Below are 18959 nucleotides of genomic sequence, written 5' to 3'. Positions count from 1 at the left end.
CTATCATTGCGTGACAAAATAAACATATCATTAGTAACAAATCTCTGTCTGACATAAACCGATAATCCCCCTGAACTCCTTTTAGCCGTGATCAATTGATCTAATCTATTTAAAATAAAGCATTGACAAATCTCAACATCGTAACAAACTTGGTGACGAATTTCTTTTATTGTTTGAATGCATTAATTTTGATGATGAGCATACACACTTAATTAGACCATATTTTTACAGACATCCAAACATTTATAAACTCGAACAATTGTTTAATAATGCTACTTAAAAGATTTCTTAAATCTCTGCAAAATGGCAAATGGTATTCTCAGACAAAATAGGTTAGCGCGGTATGTTTTAATATATGTTAGAATTGATGTTTACATTTCCATTTATATATAGAATTGACATATCTGTAAGTAAATGCATTTATTTTCTCTAACACATATATTTAAATGTTGTTGTATTCTTCTTTTTCTTTTTTTTCTTGTTGTTTTTTTTTGTGTGTATTTTTTCCTTACTAAAAGTGACTCTCCCATTGTTTTTAAATAGCATTACAATATGCTCTTAAACTTCTTATAGGTATCGAATCTAAATAGTTATGTTAAAGATTATGATGGTACACGTTATCATCAATATCTATTTATGTCTGATTTGAGCCTATATATTCCATTGACTTTAATATGCACCTCAATGTTTTCATGTTGTACATGAATTCCAGAGAATAAAATTGACTTGACTTGACTTGACTGAAAATACATGGATGTGTAGTATTTTGAACATAGTGTTACTAATGACGAATTATTTATATGTATTTATTTACATTTCCTTTATCTGATATGACGTCATATCCACAGAGCGAGCCTTTTTAGACTATCTACGCATGCGCGCAGGTAGTCTTAAGACCGCAAACTCCAAAGAACTACTTCTATTCATGTCGTTTTAACCCATTTTTTTGTCTCAATGCGCTCTATGTTTAGTAGCAGAATGACGTCATTATGACGTAATTAATCACATGGTATATACACACACTGTGATCTTCGGCCAATGTCGTTCGCACCGACAACAAGCGCAAAATTCTGAATGGTATATATAAACACTATGTTAACATCCATTTATCCCATTTCAAACTATTCATTTAAGACTTTAAGTTTGCTATTTCTCAGTTTTTTATTAGTATGTTGCATATTTCATACTTGATGGACACATCTGTGTTTCAAAACCATATGTCACTTCTTTTTTTAACTTGCAGTTATATTGTTTCAATTTCAAATTTTAAATAAAAGCCACTTTTTATTTTTCAGTTCATTTCGCCCAATTTTACATTGTGTCCTGACTAACATGACTAGAACAAATTAGCCTTATAGTCATTTATAGTGCCTATTTTTTTCTAATTTCAGCTTTTCAAAATACACAAAATGCATTTTTTTTAAACAAAGTTCTTATTACAAAACGTTTCAATGTATATTACTCAAAGTCTGTCTTAAAGTAAAATAAAGCTTGAAGGAAGTCCTGCATTACTTGAATAACATTTGTTAGCTCATCCATGTTTGCATTACAATCGTATATATATGTAATAAAACAGACCTAGGCTTATTAAAATGTCCATGTGTCAGTACTGAAACTGCCTATTCGCCCCCTCACAAAATACTAACCGTACATTGCTATGGATCGATTTAGAGCGAGCCTTTTTGCTGTCTCCTTCAGCAATTTTGTACTTGTATTACACAGTGATGGTCCTTCTTTGGTAGCTATGGCTGATGCAAGCGTTATAATAACAGAGTGGTTGTCCTCCATTGGTATCTATGGCTGACGTAAGCGTTATATTACACATTGATTGTCCTCCATTGGTAGCTATGGCCAACGTAAGCGTTAAATTACACATTGATGGTCTTCCATTGGTAGCTATGGCTGACGTAAGCGTTAAATTACACATTGATGGTCTTCCATTGGTAGCTATGGATGACGTTAGCGTTAAATTACACATTGATAATCTTCCATTGGTAGCTATGGATGACGTAAGCGTTAAATTACACATTGATGGTCTTCCATTGGTAGCTTTGGATGACGTAAGCGTTAAATTACACATTGATGGTCTTCCTTGGTAGTTATGGATGACGTAAGCGTTATATTACACATTGATGGTCCTCCATTGGTAGCTATGGGTGACTTTCGTAGTTATGGGTGATTTAAGAAAGACATATTGATGGTCCTCCTTTGGTAGTTATGAATGATGTATGACAACTTGTAGGTATTCCTTCGGTTGATCCTTTATGGATGACGTGAGTATGTTACATTGGTGGTCTTCATTCATAGCTATTGAAGACATGAGAATAACTTCTTTGTTGCTTTTTTGTTGGGGAACAAAGCTCGGCGTGCTAAAGTTATGCGTTTATTCAAAGGTATTGGAGGATACAATGCGGAGTAATCATACACACTTTTGTGAGTACATAGCGTTTTGACACGTGTGAGGAGTTGCTAAAACACTTAATAAGCGACATACCTTGCACTTATTTCCAAGAGTAGTGATATTGCCATTGTTCTAGTTAAGACTGCGGCGCCTCTTACGTAGTAAAAATAAGGCACGAATATTCAGCGTTCGGTTTGGCTGAAATTGTCGTGTTGCTACTCGAATGAATAAAATTCTAATTAATTATCTTTTTCTTAAGTTTCTGGTGGTTTTGTTCAAATTAAGCAAGTAACTTTGACCTCATCTACTCGGCTGGATTTATTCCATATGGATTGGTATCTTAACAATATAACAATATTGCACTATATGAACTTAAATGTAATGAATAGCTTTGTATACCAATTGAGATATATTAGTTTATGTAAGTGGTCTTTAAATTATTCTTAAGTATATGAACAACAACAATATATCCGCATTTAGCTCTACTCCACATAACGTAATGATTCCTTTAGCATAATGATATTGATCTGTTCCGAAAACTGTTAATAATCCACTAATGGTGCTACGAATTGTAACGGTAAAATTTTGCGAGAAAAGCATACCACAAGCACAGTTCTCAAACACTGCAACATTTATTTTTTTATTCATTTTTAAATTTTGTAAAACTAAACTTCCTTAAAAAGCTCATCTACTACTACTACTACTACTGCTACTGCTACTGCTGCTGCTGCTCTGCTGCTGCTGCTGCTGCTGCTGCTGCTGCTGCTGCTGCTGCTGCTGCTGCTACTACTACTACTACTACTACTACTACTACTACTACTACTACTACTGCTGCTGCTGCTGCTGCTGCTGCTGCTGCTGCTGTCACTGCCACTACCACTGCCACTGCCGCTGCTACTGCTGCTGCCACTGCCACTGCCACTACCACTACCACTACTACTGCTACTGCTACTGCTGCTGCTGCTGCCACTGCCACTGCCACTACCACTACCACTACTACTACTGCTACTACTACTACTACTGTAACGTTCAACTGTGGATTGAAAATTTACTGTATATAAAGACTAGTGGGCCCATTCAGGGTCGAGCATGCTTTTCTCTGAAGGGATCTGTTGGCCTTGTTGGCCTCGCACGTTACACTACTTCTACTTCAACAAGGCGGGATGAATTCTGTTATCAGGGTCAGTATCTATCAAAAACTTAACTAGTAAACACATCTGAAAAACTAAGGAGGAACCTTTAATCATTTTTTTAATGTTTAGAATATCATCCCTGTCCAAGAAAAATGTTTAGTTTGTAAAGTTGCTTTTGTGCATTTATACCTTTTCAGCAACACTAGCGCGAAAAGGGTACGTTATTCACGAGGATCCGAAAACTTGGACTGAGGCTCAAACCGGCTGCAGAAAGGGCTCAAAAATAGCTGACGAAAACGCCATCTACAAAGTCTTGCGCGGACACTACAGCAGGGCACATGAAACTGAACAGTTGGTCAAAGAATCAGGAGCAATATGGACTGACAAGATACTGTCACCCTGGGTTTGGTTGATTGGTATATAAGTAGTCTTTGTTTTAGTTCAGCTACACTATTGTTGTTTGGTTGACCAGGTCCCCTGAGAACGAATGGATCGTGTCTCATAACCTAAATGTCAGGTAATGATAGCGCTATGCCCTTTTTCGGCGATTAAATGTCAGAGTATTCCATGTATACTATTAATAAAATGTGATTTATTTTCAAGGGCAATTTACATAGTTGACTATTGCTCATACAACATGTATATATGTCAGGCACTTATAAATGGGATTCTTGAATGTACCTGCGCTGGTTCGCTCCCAACGTAAATTAAAATATTTGTTTTTATACTTCAAGTGTATTTTTTCTGCAAATTCAGTATCAATGAGTAAAATGATTATAATAGAAGTGTTTTCAGATGTATTACCGGGGGAAATTGGTGCCAAAACTTAAGCGAGTCCCTTTAAAGCAGTAGCCTATTTACTAGACATTTTTGCTTTCGCCAACTTAGTTGTTTAAGAACTTCATATGATTCATAACAGTTCATGTGCAATTTTTCTAATATGTATACATTTACAGTCGAATATAAACATATGATCTTCCATATGATACGTTTAGATGGCAAATATTCTATTACACTGTTTAAGTGAGAGAACCAAACATTCATTTTACACATGTATGCATTATAGTACAAAAGTATATGAAGCAACAGAAAATCAATAGTCGTCTGAATGATGTATCATAATCAGGGACTTTTTGTTCTGACTATTATGTCCTGTAATTTGAAAACCTTCATAACATTAATAAGTCATGTTGTTAAAATACACAATTCCATTTAATCGCATAGAAACACTCATTGTACCTATTGTTTTATTTACGGTGTACGTAAAACGTTTACGTTTGACGTTTTAGAGCCAATCTGTGGTCCACAAATGTTAGTGTTAATTTAGGGTAGTTCAGGTTGATTGCATTTATTTATAAGTTGCCTCATAACAATCAAAAACAAGAGAGGGAAATATTATCTTATCACTATTATTGCATTATATAAGCGCAATTTAAATATTTATTATACTTACATTGAAAAAAATATTTATTATTCTAGACACTCTCTATTAAAGTTGCTTGTTGGACGTTTCTTCATTCCATTTTACATAACTGAATAAGTTAGTGTCGTTTTATTTTGTCGTTGTCACCATGCGAGTAAAATAAAACAACGTGATTTTTTTCCTTTTTTTGAAACGTAAAACGCAATCAAATTCACTGTCTACTCAGTTAGTCTTTGTTAGCTATTATTAACCTGAACTCACCGCGATCTAAATATATCGACAGCCCTATAGCTACTATGCACCCACATCTACTGACCCCAGTTATTAAGCTGTCATATATGCTCTATATCATGATAAAATTAACATACGAGGAAACTTTTATTATAAAAACATTTTGATGGCACACGCAGTTTAAAACACCATTTATATTTTTATTATTTGTGAGAATATTCATTCATGAACGATACGGGCTTCTAAAAACGGCTAACACCGTGTTCACTGCTTACGTGGATAAGCCATAGCTCCCAGAGTTTTGTGCGATACTAGGGTAGGTCACAGTAATAGTATCTAGCAAGTTACAGAACAATTCCCAAAAACTTCCATTTAGATTTTAAAAAAATCCTAATTAAAAGTCATATTAATCTTGAGCGTCATGGTCGTGGCTCACGAACATATGTCAGGTACTAGTTTACTTAATGAACTGTCCTTGTTTTATATTGAACTATATAAGGGAAACCGTTAAAAACATCTTCTTCAAAACGACGAGGCCGCAACCATCAACTTTCTTAGCAAACACCGCCCTCCTCAGCATGCTCAAATTTTGTTTGAAACATGTTTTTTTTCTAAGCATATGACTTCCTTAGCAGCAGTCCCTACCTTGATAACCATGCATCCCCTTAGCAGCCATCAATTTCTTAGAAACCATATTTGTTTTTAGTAACCGGCAATGACTACATCAACCATGGCTTGCTTCCCTATAAACCATCACATTCTTTAGCAGCCCTGGATGTATTAAACACCAACCACTACCTTTCTTAGCAACCACATTTTGTGTAAGCAACTAACGACTTCCTTAGCAATAGCTAGCTTCACTATTTTCTCCAGGTACCCAGGTGAGTAATACGGACATATTTATGAACTTCAAAAGTATAAAATGTGTTTGTGTCAAACGAAAAGTCACATTGTTTAAGTAGTTTTCAGCTAGAATTGATTGTTACCAACCAAACTTAGTTTGAATTGGGTTGTTTTAGAGTCATCATACTGTTGCTCGTTCAGTATATCAGTTCGGTTTTTGGTCTATTGCAAAACAAATCTGCAAAGTGCCTATATGCCGGAGTACTGGCAGTACATATATTGTTAAACGGTTTGTATATGCATATACAGAAACAAAACCAATGTTCAAACTCCGGTTCAGAACTGAGATGCGTCTTCTGTCATACAAACAGGTGCAGCCTTGTTTGCTGTGCGTCCTAACATTTATGACGGTTTATACGAGTACACCATGTTGGACACACACTGAGGCAGGAATGCATTATATGGCGTGAGACCAGAGTTATTTTTACTATATGTTTCATATAGACACTAACCTGGCTTTTGACTTTATACACATCCCAATTGAAAAACAAGGACATGGCATCTCTAGAATAATTCAAGACACAAAATATAATCACAAGAAAACACCATGTTGACCATTGACCCGACTGTCAAAATTGAGTTCAAATACAGAACCCTTCCGCCAAGGAGTCAATCGGCTATAAACAACTAATTTTCAGACTTCCACAAGCTATGATTTTTCCAATATTTACACTGAAAACTATCAATTTCTGCAATAGAGTGTCAAATTCAGTCAAGTTCTCTGCAAAATGAACATTTTTTTGCTTCTTTTTCATTCAATTTTAATAAAATATTGATACTTGAACACAAGCACTCTTTTTTCTGTATTAACATCCGGATCTTGGTCAACGGGGGTAGATAACTGTGGTCTTGAGCCATATGAATTATCATGCAGTCAAATTTGTTTTCTGATTATATTAATTTAACCTATAGGGTGTGTGGCGGAAGAAACCTTTTCTCGGGATACGGAAACCTACGAGACCTCCAAGCACAACCAGATGACGGAATGCGGTATGGCCTGCCGTGGATATTCTTACTTCCTGCTTCAGGTAATGCCCATAACCACAGCAAATATAAAAAATGCCTTACTGGTAAATGTTATCAGAGCTTTGAATACCTTGTGCATGCTATATTACTTGTCTAGTTTAAAAGTCTCCCCAGTAAGTGATTTTACATTCGGCGACTGAAGAAATAATTGAAATAAAAAGTTCCATCATACTTCACCCTAGGGCAGACGATGTTTGTGTAGTCGGGTGCATGCCGGGGGCGTGGAGCCTATGTTCCGTTGCAACCTAGTGTGTCCAGGCAGCTGGGAGGAGCGGTGTGGGGGAGAAGGCGTATTCACTGCCTACAAATTCCGTATGTATCATAAATTGCTAATAGATGCAACAAACCCTCATTTGTTGAAAGTGAACAAAAACAATCGAACGTCGCAATGACTAAATTATTGTATAACCCAAGAGCTCATTCCTATGGTGGCATATAGCTGCCGTAAGAAAACCTGTTAACGTTTGCGATTTGTTTCGTGTTAACCACTTAATTTTCGCGATAATTATCTAGCTATCCAATTAATATTCGCGAATGGTTTTAGGTAAGATAAATATCATAAGATTAAAAACTGGCTTGAAAGTGCCCAGAACTGCCACCTGTTAGCTTTTTAGCTGTACAACATAAACAGATTTACTAGTTATGGTTTGCAAATTCCACTTAATAAATAACATTTACTGGTTCTAGATAAGATTCGTGTTACAACTTATCTATAAATGCATATTTGGCTTTTAGCAGGAACAGTTTATCAAGTTATGATTTGCGAATTCCACTTAGGTAGTAACTTACTAACTGGTCTCAGTTTCTTGAAACTTCTTAAGCTTAAGAGGCATAATGTAGCTTATTTCAAATAGCCAAAATAATACTTAATTTGAATTTCGATTAGGCCACACCAAATTGATATTTCGTTCCGCGGATTTACCGCTCCTATTTTTTTGAAAATGTAAAAAAAATATTTTTATTTTTTTTGTGCGCCCGCACCTCTATTTTGATCGCCAAGCAGATTTTTTTCAGGTAATAATTTATTAAAAGGCTAAAAATAATCAAGTTTAATTTTTCTACGCTAGTTTTCGTGTGTTTGTAAAGGGAAGTTACCGATGCGTAGTGTTTTTATACTGTATATCGATCGGTTTAGCATGGGTTAAATAAATTCAATCAAAATGGCCGCTTCCGGTATAAACAATGTGGCTCGAAGTTTGGAAATAAAATCTTATTTTTGACAATAAATATGTTTTGAGCATGCTTGAAGTCATTGTTGATCGTCTCATGAACTAAAGGATCATTATTTAAAGCAATCATTATGCAATAAAGCATATGTATCTGAGACTGGTAGCGATTATATTGCGTAATTAGTGACTCGTTTTGAATGGAAATCGGAATGATCAACTTAGTACCATTTTTTTAAGTCATAATACAAGGGACCAACATCATACCTCGTTACGACGATGCTATAGATGTCACAGGTCAACTTAACTGGAACATGAGTCATTGTTTGGTCCAAATTGATGTATCAAGCTCATTTTTGATCAAATTCTGACAAAGCAACAGTTTTGAACAAATATCTTTTCACAAATAGCGATATAAACACTGGTCTGGATATACCTCAACATAATTAAGCCAAAATTTATCACCTTATATTTTGTTTTTATTTGCAACATAATCCGGGATTGTAATGCACTTGTCAATTGTAACCACTGCCCCGCCCACCCCTCGCCCTTGTTCCAGGGGTATACCAGGGACAGCAGAGGCATATTGAAAATAGTCGGGAATGGGCCTCACATAGGTATTCGGGGTTGCAGGGCCATTTGGCAGGGATTTTACCAGCAGTGTGTCCCTGCAGGTCGGGTATTTTACCCGGGTTTTGAGAGACCTCAAGTCAAAGTCCCCGCTATTCTGGACTTAGGGGGGGGGGGGGGGGCATATACAATTGGCTGGTGCATAAAAACATCTAAATAACCAAAATAAGTACTCTGAAAAATACCCATGTTCTTTTTGTTTTAATAAGCACATGTCATTGCATTTCCTTTGATAATAAAAACAAAATTTAGTCTATGTTATATGGAGTCTGATGTTTGATGATGCCAGTGTGTAAGTGATCATTTTTTACAAATCCAAAATCAATCCTAAGTTATGTCTAAATACAGTTGCATATTATGTTAAACTGATTCAGGTAGATTTATATAAGTCGTTTCAAACTTTACTAAAAGCAGGGTTATTTATTATTATGAATGATCGTCATATTTAAATACGTTTTAATTATATAAGAAATTAGATTTATCCATATAATGTTTGTACTAAACACGGATGAATAAATAGTATGTTTTCCGACATTTTCCCAATGTCCATTAGAGGTTCAGTTCAAGATGGCATTAAAATGGCTTTAAGGGCAATTATTTTGAACAATCTTTCTTATTTATATTAAATATAAGGAAAAATATATTTTTCGCTCTTCGCTCGCTTCGGTTTTTATGAAAACTGACACTCGCTCGCTCCAATTTTTTTGGCAAAAATCCGAGGAACTAAACATTAATTTGGTGTGGCCTTAATGACAAATGTTTATTGTTATTATCATAAAGATAATTTCTTTATACAGTACAAAAACGCTTAAAGAAGTCTTATTGAAAACCAAAAATAATGCGATTAGCTTAATCCTGTCATAAGGGACTTAAGAAGTTTCGAGAATTTGGGACCAGGTTAACTAGATAAGATTCGTGATACCAGTAACCTATAAATGCATTCAAGATGCAGGCGCTAACAGGTTATATCGTTATGGTTTGCGATAAAAACAAATGTTCTATAGCTGTGGCCAAACGAGCTTCAAGTTGATAGATAAGAATGAAATAACCTAATACTATGATGTTAAATTGATCATTAAGTCATTTTTGCCGTGGCATCATAGATTATGCAGCAAAACTGTACACTGCAAAACAAGACTTTATTATTTTCTACACACGAATCCTCACATGCATTGTATTTTATTTATACAGCGTGTTAACAAAGGTTATATGAAGACATTCAATATAACCGTGTCTGTTATCTTAATTTTAATCGATTTCACATTGATTTTTTAATTTTATGTCAATGGTAACAAATGGGAACATGGTAAATTTACATGCTTTAAATGTTATGGTAAACGTGTTGTGGACTAGTGTATGGTATCAGATAACAAAATTGTCTAATTTGTTGTACATGAACATGATCCGTTGCTGAGTGTCCATGCTATTATATCTGTAAAACTTGCTGCACACTTTGAGAAACTATTGAAGACGCGTCTTCCACTATATCATGTGTTCCAACTGAATATTCATGGAAAAAAGAATCTTCTGTAATATTCAAAAACATTATTACCAAATAATGTAAAATCTAAAATTCAGAATTTAATCAATAATCCATGTTTTACCAACTCAGATATAAAACCTAAAGTTTCGAACTCAATTGATAATATAATTAAACATTTATAGTATTATGCATGAAGTATGTGAAAAAACCTTGAAACAAAGGAAGGCTATGAAAGCTAAGAAAGCTTACCAAAAAGATGGTTTGATAATGATCTTAAAATCATGGAAACACTTTAAAACAGAAGAGTTTGCCATACTCTATAAATACTTCAGACCCTACCATTTGAGGCTCATTCTTTAAATTTAGCAAAATTTATAGTAAGAGAAAGAAGAATTAATTCAAAAGACTAATATTTGAACGATTAAATACATTGCAGGATAATAATCCACAGGAATATTGGTCATTAGTTAAAGAGCTTAAAGAAGTTAAGTTCAATGATGATCATTCACAAAAATATCTCCTAATAAATACTTCTCAAATTTATTCAGCAATAAAAAGGACTTTAAAAATAACCATTTAAAAAAATACTTCAAAACAAAGAAAATGTTAAAACATATAATGAGATTGCATCTGTAATAAAGAAACTTAAGAACAAATGGCTGTTGGATTAAACTCAATCTCTAACGAAATGATCAAGTGTGGCCAAACCATACTTTTGCCAGGACTTTTTAAGGTTTTCAGCCAAAAGCAAGAATAAGTGATCATATGTTTGTGGTAAAAACCCTCATTGAAAAATACTTAAATGATGGGGAAAACTATTTGCCTGTTTTGTTGATTTTGCCAGGGCGTTCGACACAGTTATACCTTCAATACTCTTAATAAACTTTTGATATAGGGATAACCGGACCTTTTTATATAACTATAAAGGATATGGATAGCAGCAATTATATGCATGTAAGACTTAAGATACCTTAACAGAAAAAAGCATGCCCAAAATTGGTGATAATCTCAGTCCGAATCTTTTTAAATCATTTCTTAACAGCCTACCACAGTGTTTTGGTGAAACAGATGACCAAGTTACTCTAAAAAACTGTAAATTTAGCTGTTTACTGTATGCAGATGACCTTGTATTGTTATCAAGTAGTGCAATAGTGGACGCATATCATCTACCAAGTATTTTTATAAAGACTGTGAAATAAAACATGTTACAACATATACATATTTAGAAATTCTATTTTCTTCTTCGGGAACATTTTCATACTGTCAAAATGACCTTTATAAAAGAGCATTGAAAGCTAATTTCAAATTATATAAAAGTTTTGGCAACTTTATCCCAGATGTTAAAACAAGTTTACATCTTTTTGATCATACTGTCAAACCTGTTGTTTTATATACCAGTGAAATATGGGATACCATAAATACACCTTCTTCAAGGCTAAAAAGACTAATTTTGATATCTTCAAATATAGTTGTGACATGCTATGTAAAAAGCTTCACCTAAAATTCTTAATATGTATACTAGGTGTTCACGAAAAGGCAACAAATGCTGCAGTTGTTGGTGACACGGGTCATTTTCCATAGTTTATTGATATAGTTATTAGTATCGTCAAATCAGTTTGTTACAGAGTGCTTTTGCAGAAAGTAATTTACTTTATGAAAATAGTAAAAATAGCTTGGTATCTAGTTTGGTATCTACATCTATTTATTATATGCCTATCAAATCCAACAATGTAAAAACAGCACGCCGTATTGAAAAATCCGTATCATAATACTGTCGTTTTCTGATTCTGTATCATGCGAGTACCGCGTGTAAACTATTTTATACAACAATACAAAGAAGTAGACGAATTCGCGTCATCGATAGAAATAGCGATTGACTCACGAAGTTCCCTCAAAAAATCCCACGAATATTTACTTTGTTAAAATTGGCCGCGTTACGTCTACAGGAAATAACGATTAGTGTATACTCGTAAAATAAGTACCGTTTTTTGTTGTTGTGCTTTTGTGCTGTGACATTTGATAATTATTTTGTTCTTATTTTGCTCAATAAAGTGAATAATGTAACTTCTGACTTCGTTTCGCTGTAGTAGCCTCCCTTGACTTCATTACCCAAAACTACATTATACGCGCATTTGACAGATGGCGGTAATTTTAAATCAAATTAAAACCGAAAAATAAAAAAGGAATAATTAAATAGGCAGGTATATAATAAATGGAATATTACGATAACAAGATTTTCTGGTGACCTGCATCACGCCGCGTTCGGGTTCGGTAAACATCCGTTACACACCAAACTCGACGTGATACAGGTCACCAGAAAAAAATGTCCTATCATAATATCCCGTATGTATTATAAACATTTGCACAAGATTTTAAAACGAAAACATGTATCGTTGTTTAAACAATATTTCAGAAAATTGTTGTCTGAAACTAGCAAGCTTAGAAGATATGCTTTATTTAAAACCGATTTTTGCAGAGACCCTTCTAAAGTTTTATTTAGACCCATGATGTTAGAACATGTTTCTCAAACTTTAGAATAACTCTCATTAGCTAGAAATAGAAGTTTTCAGATACGAGAATATTACAGCTAACAAAAGACATTGTAAAATTTGTAATTCTACAGAGATTGAAGATAAAGTCCATTTTATCACCGACTGTAAAGCTTATGATAAGCAGCGAAAACTATTTTATGATAGATTTGCTAGTCAATAAACAATTTAGAATCTTTATAAAACAAGAGCTGTCACAGTATGTGACGAATGCCCCCGAATGTGACATTGACCTATGAACAAGGTCAGTACATGAAAAGTTGATCTTGCCTTTACGTGTCAAATACATATGGCAAGTTATTTTAAATTGCCTCTGAACATAAAAAATACCACCCATACTTGACAACCTACACTCTCATGTTCTTATATTCAGCATTCCATTGTGAATAAACACTAAGTGTGTCTTTCACCTTAAATCTAGGGACATAGGTCTTGCACGCGACACAATGTCGAACACATGTGACAAGTTATTTTAAAATCTGTCCATGCAAGAGAAAGTTACAGCCCGGACACGACAACCTATGCTCTGTGTCCTTATATGCAGCATTCCATTGTGAATAAACACTAAGTGTGGCATTGAACTTAGAGGTAGGGACATGGGTCTTGCACTCGACACGTCGTCTCGGTATGTCGAACACATGTGGCAAGTCATTTTCAAATCTGTCCATACAAGAGAAAGTTACAGCCCGGACATGAGTTATTGAGCCGGACACACGGACTGACGGACGGACGGTGCGATTTTAATATGCCCACCTTCGGGGGCATAAAAATAACAAGTTGTTTTGACTCTTCAGTAATGAAAGTAAATATGTGATATTACATTTAGCTAGCTATGTTTCCAAATAAGATCATTATGTTTGGTGAAATAACATAATAACAATGTACATTTCACAAATGCAATATTTTAGCTTATCAGTGACTTAGTGCACAATAGGTACCTGTCAATATGTCAGTTGCAATTTAATAATGAATTATAATTGATGAGTTAATGTGTTCTTTTTTGCAGTTGTCTCCCGTTAATTTTTTTAAACAGGATTCCCAGAAGTAAGTTATAATCAGACTTGAACATCAAATATTAATAGGTTATTTAACATTGTTCTGTACAATACGGATATATATTTGGACGAGAACACAGCTTAGGTTATTTGTGAAGCATAATTAAATGTGTAGTGCCCCGTAACATTTGATATAAGAGGACGATCCATCACACATTTAAGATAGAGGAGTCTGTTTTAACTGTTAATATTCAATTTTGTTTATTTTAAATATCAGATACACAAATATTCTCTACGGATATTGACAAGACCATTTTCACAAAATTGTCGAATATACTGAGGGTAAAAAATATGCTTCATGAATGTTCACGACTCGGTTCATATGCATTTTCATTATTTAAGACAATTACCATTTTTAAATTTCCTACAAAGCCGTTTTAGACATAGCATTTTTGAATTGAATATGCATACAAGTTAGATTACATGAAGTGAATTCTTAATGATTAAGAACGGGCGAAGCGAACGAGCTCTTCTTTATTATTAAGAATTCACTTCATGTCATCTAACTGACTTAAATACAACCTCATTGGCTGATACATCGTCAACGCAGAATCTGACGCGGGGAATGTGTATCGCGGGGAATGTGTATCGGATGATTGTCAGTAGGCGGATCTTTAAACACGCGCGGAAGTTAAAATTCTTAAGGATTAAGTCTACTACTTAATGACTGCCTATCTGCAATTTCATTGGCTGAAAATGTAGGATGTATTCTAATCGTTGATTAAATGCTGATGATCCTGTACTAATAAATTTATTTTGCTATACAGTATCATTCTGACCTTTGACAAAACCGAGAGCTCCCCCCCTCCCTCCACCCCCCCCCCTCCCCATAAAGGCCCCGCCCTTTTCAGTCACAATTGTGCGTATTCTTCGAAACGGCCTAGCTACGCCCCTGGATCATCCGATAATAACAGAAGTTTTATTTTTCATTCGGAAACTTTTCACGGGTTTCGGTCTTTATCATAGGTTTAACATGGGACCTGTGATTCGTACAATACGGAAAAAATATGGGATTATTGTACGCGCGTGCGTCCCAATATGGAAATATATTGTACGGTCACGCGGTTCAAAAGAGCGTCTGCGATTTGACGTATAAATAAGGTATAGAATAAGGATATTTAAATAGTAGTTTAGTTTATGTTATTTCATTTTTGTCACTTATCCAAACAATTGAAAACACAATTTAGTAAGGCAGAAAAGAGGCAAGGAAACATGTATAATAATTTTCCAAATTAGCTTATGTAATTTGACTTTGAAAAATCTAAATAAAGCCTTATTTACATTTACTAAATTTGTCATCTCCTCTGAAACTACAAGGCTAAATTTAATGAAACTTCACAGGAAGCTTCCATGGGTGTCCCTCTACAAAAGTACAACAAGGGGTCACGATTGATTAACAACAACAACAACAAAATGGCCGACTTCCTGTTTTGCTTTAAAAAGCATATCCTCTGAAACTACCAGTCCTAATTCAATGAAACTTTACAGGATGCTTCCTTTGTTGACCCTCTACAAAAAATACAACAAGGAGTCACGAGTGATCAACAACAACAGCAACAACAACAAAATGGCTGACTTCCTGTTTTGCTTTAAAAAACATCTACTCTGAAACTGCTACTCCAAATTCAATGAAACTTTACAGGAACCTTCCTCGGGTGACCCTCTACACAAATACAACAAGGGGTCACGATTGATCAACAACAACAACAACAACAACAAAATGGCCAACTTCCTGTTTTGCTCTAAAAAAACATCTACTCTAAAACTACCAGTCCAAATTCAATTTAACTTTACAGGAAGCTTCCTTAGGTTGACACTCTACAACAACAACAACAACAATAACAACAACAAAATGGCCAACTTTCTGTTTTGCTTTAAAAAACATTTCCTCTAAAACTACCAGTCCAATTTCAATGAAACTTTACAGGAAGTTTCCTTGGGTAACCTTCTACACAATTACAACAAGGGATCGCGATTGATCAACAACAACAACAATCTGGCCAACTTCCTGTTTTGCTTTAAAAAATCTCTGAAACTACCAGGCCAAATTACAGAAAGCTTTATTGCATAACCCTTTACAAAAATACAACAAGGCATTGAGATTGATCAACAACAACAACAACAAAATGGCCGACCTTCTGTTTTGCTTTTAAAAATATATCTGAAACTACCAGGCCAAATTCAATGAAACTGAACAGGTAGCTTCATTGCATGACCCTGTACAAATATAAAACAAGTCATCGTCATCAGTAAAGAGATGTTTCAATTGCAACATTTTTATTAACGTTTTATCACAGAGTTGTGGCCCTTTGCTTAGGTAAGCATTTTAGGGCCATCATGGCCCTCTTGTTTCAAGTTGGGAGAGTCTGACTCTAGATTGAATATGACGTCCCCCAATCGGGTCCGTAGACTACGAAATAAGTTTGCGCACGTGTGGTAATTGTTCCAGTAGGAGACTGGTGTAGATCTAGCCCACGTCCGGTTTGCATGCACTTTTTCGGTGGTTGCTATGATCGGAAGTATAGTTGCTTAATGATTACCATTACCTTTAAACAAATGGGATAGCATTATTATTATTATTATTATTATTATTATTATTATTAGTATTATTATTATTATTATTATTATTATTATTATTATTATTATTATTATTATTATTTGACTTTTAATTCCATATTGAGCGACGTTCAAAGTGCCATACTTATTGGTTACCTATTATCCTTATATCGATTAACAACTAATAAAACAATTCGTTAAATATTTACTTTGGGTGTCCACGAGATGAAATATATTGCGATCTTACATTGAAACAAACATATTTTTCTAAGAGTATTTTTGTCTATACATTAAATCCCATATCTGAACGGCAAGAAGTAGGCGGAGCCTAAACGTTCTATAATTATCATGAGGAAAAATAACAACGCTATCTACTGAAGACCACGCTAGTTATTGAAAGTTGCCCTTGACAAGATCCTACAAAACAAACACATCACCCACTTCCCTCGTGATTTACATCATACGTTAATGCTGAAGTGGTCCAGTATAATTACAATATATGTAGGTGCAGTAACTAGCATAATATTATGATATGCTGTCCAGTTTGTACTCTTTGCCTCGCAAGAAAACTCGCGAAGACAGATTTGTATACAGAATGTTTAACTTGTATTTGTTCAGGTGATCTACTGTTTAAAAAACGACATTGAATAAAATTAATATCTGTGTTCTTTCCAGTCTTCAAAAACTCAACTGACGATTTAGTGTCCAAGTTAATTAGATCAGAGGACAATTGCGTTGCCTTTAAGGACGGTGAAGCAGTTACTTCGAACTGCACGAGACCAAATGGATTTACGTGCAACTTTCAAAACGGTATGATACGAAAATCTATCGCCTATATTAATAGCATTATTATTTTTTATTTAAAACCTGTTATAACCCACCCAAAATAGCGTTATAAGAACTTTCGAAAATAATATGAAAAACCTATTAAGCGAAAATGTTTTAAGGCATCATTATTTACATCAGCAACACCAACAGAATAAGCCTTTCGAAGTCGTTGTAACGCCTTTTTCCTATGAATTTACCTATGAAGATCTGTCAAGTATAAACTGCTGCTTGTGATGACCGTTTGATATCCAATATATCACAATTGCACGCACGCAAAGTAATACTAGAACTCGTTGGCTTTATGTTTCAAGGCAACACTCAGATTGCCTTTATAACTATTTACAGATTCATTGTTAACACAATTTTCTGATAGATATTTCCAGTTGTTAATATTTCTAGGCACAAAATTATTCATGAACATTTATATTAGGTTATGGTTTTTTTTTGTAGTTGCAATGAGTGTCCCCTTGTACTTTTTGAAGCACTAAGCTGTATACTGGGTAAACTGGGTAAACTGACTTCATCGAAATTCTTCATAATTTTGAACAATTGTATAACATCTGCTCGATTTCTTCTATAGATGTGGGTATGTAGTCCAAGTTCTCGTTAACGCTGTTTGTACGATAGGTGACTTATATTTCGAACAATTCTAGTTGAACGTCTTTGCACTTGCTCTATAGCTACAATGTATTTCTTTAACCATGGTGACCAGGCAACAGTTGCATATTCTAATATGGATCGTATCAAAGTTTTATATAATGCTAGGAACATGTCATTTTAAAGGTATTCAAAAGTTTGTTGTTATTCCAACACTTTCATTAACTTTACTCACAATGTTTGATGTGAGTGTGTTAAATTTCATCTTGCTATCAAATGTTACACCAGTGTCCTTTTCCGAGTCTATTTGCTCTATATTTATTCTGTTTCCTACAGACTTCATGAAGTATTGATGTTTAATATTATTCTGTCCTATGTGCATATACTTACAGTTTCCTGCATTAAATTGCAATAACCGTGTTTCTTTCCATTTGGAAAGATTGTCCAAATCACCTTGTGTAATGCAACAGTCCATTTTCACATTTAGTACAATAATATAACTTGGTGTCGTCTGCAAATGATTGTACTGCAGAAGTTACCACTTCTGGTGGGTCGTTTATAAAGATGAGAAATAAATTTTGCCCTTAAACCGATCCTTGAGGGATACCGCTCACTACCGGTTTCTTTTCTGAAATTGTATTTCCAATCCTGACTGACTGGTGTCTTTTCGGGAGAAACGCTTCAATCCAGTGTTACAATTGACCACGTATTCCGTTACTGTGTTATATGCTTATAACGTTTGTGCGGCACCGTGGCGAACGCTTTTTGAAAGTCAAGGAATATATCATCAGTACATCCACTCTCATTTAATATTCTAAAAAAAGTTTTGAAATAAATTATATATTTTTTCTGACTATTAGTAGGGGACACTTTCTCAAGTTGGGGCGTTAAATAAACAAAGGTTCATCTCTTTTGCTTTACGATAATTTTGTTCCTTGACTTTTTGTCGATTTTTGCTGCAAGTTGCCGCATTAACTG

General features: G+C 34.6%; 1 protein-coding gene across 1 annotated transcript in view; it reads left to right on the top strand.

Annotated features, from left to right (window-relative positions):
- The window catches only part of LOC128235144 (uncharacterized), a 62508-nt gene that overhangs the window by 23136 nt on the left and 20413 nt on the right, over positions 1–18959 (top strand). Inside the window, exons 3-6 of the mRNA XM_052949887.1 lie at positions 3732–3950; positions 7004–7119; positions 7300–7429; positions 17232–17366. Coding sequence (XP_052805847.1) covers positions 3732–3950; positions 7004–7119; positions 7300–7429; positions 17232–17366 — 600 coding nt within the window. The remainder of the gene's footprint in view (positions 1–3731; positions 3951–7003; positions 7120–7299; positions 7430–17231; positions 17367–18959) is intronic.

Source organism: Mya arenaria, chromosome 5 (assembly GCF_026914265.1).
Source record: "Mya arenaria isolate MELC-2E11 chromosome 5, ASM2691426v1".
NCBI lineage: Eukaryota > Metazoa > Mollusca > Bivalvia > Myida > Myidae > Mya > Mya arenaria.
The sequence above is the reverse complement of the archived record's forward strand: the minus strand, read 5'-3'. Positions and strand labels throughout refer to the sequence as shown.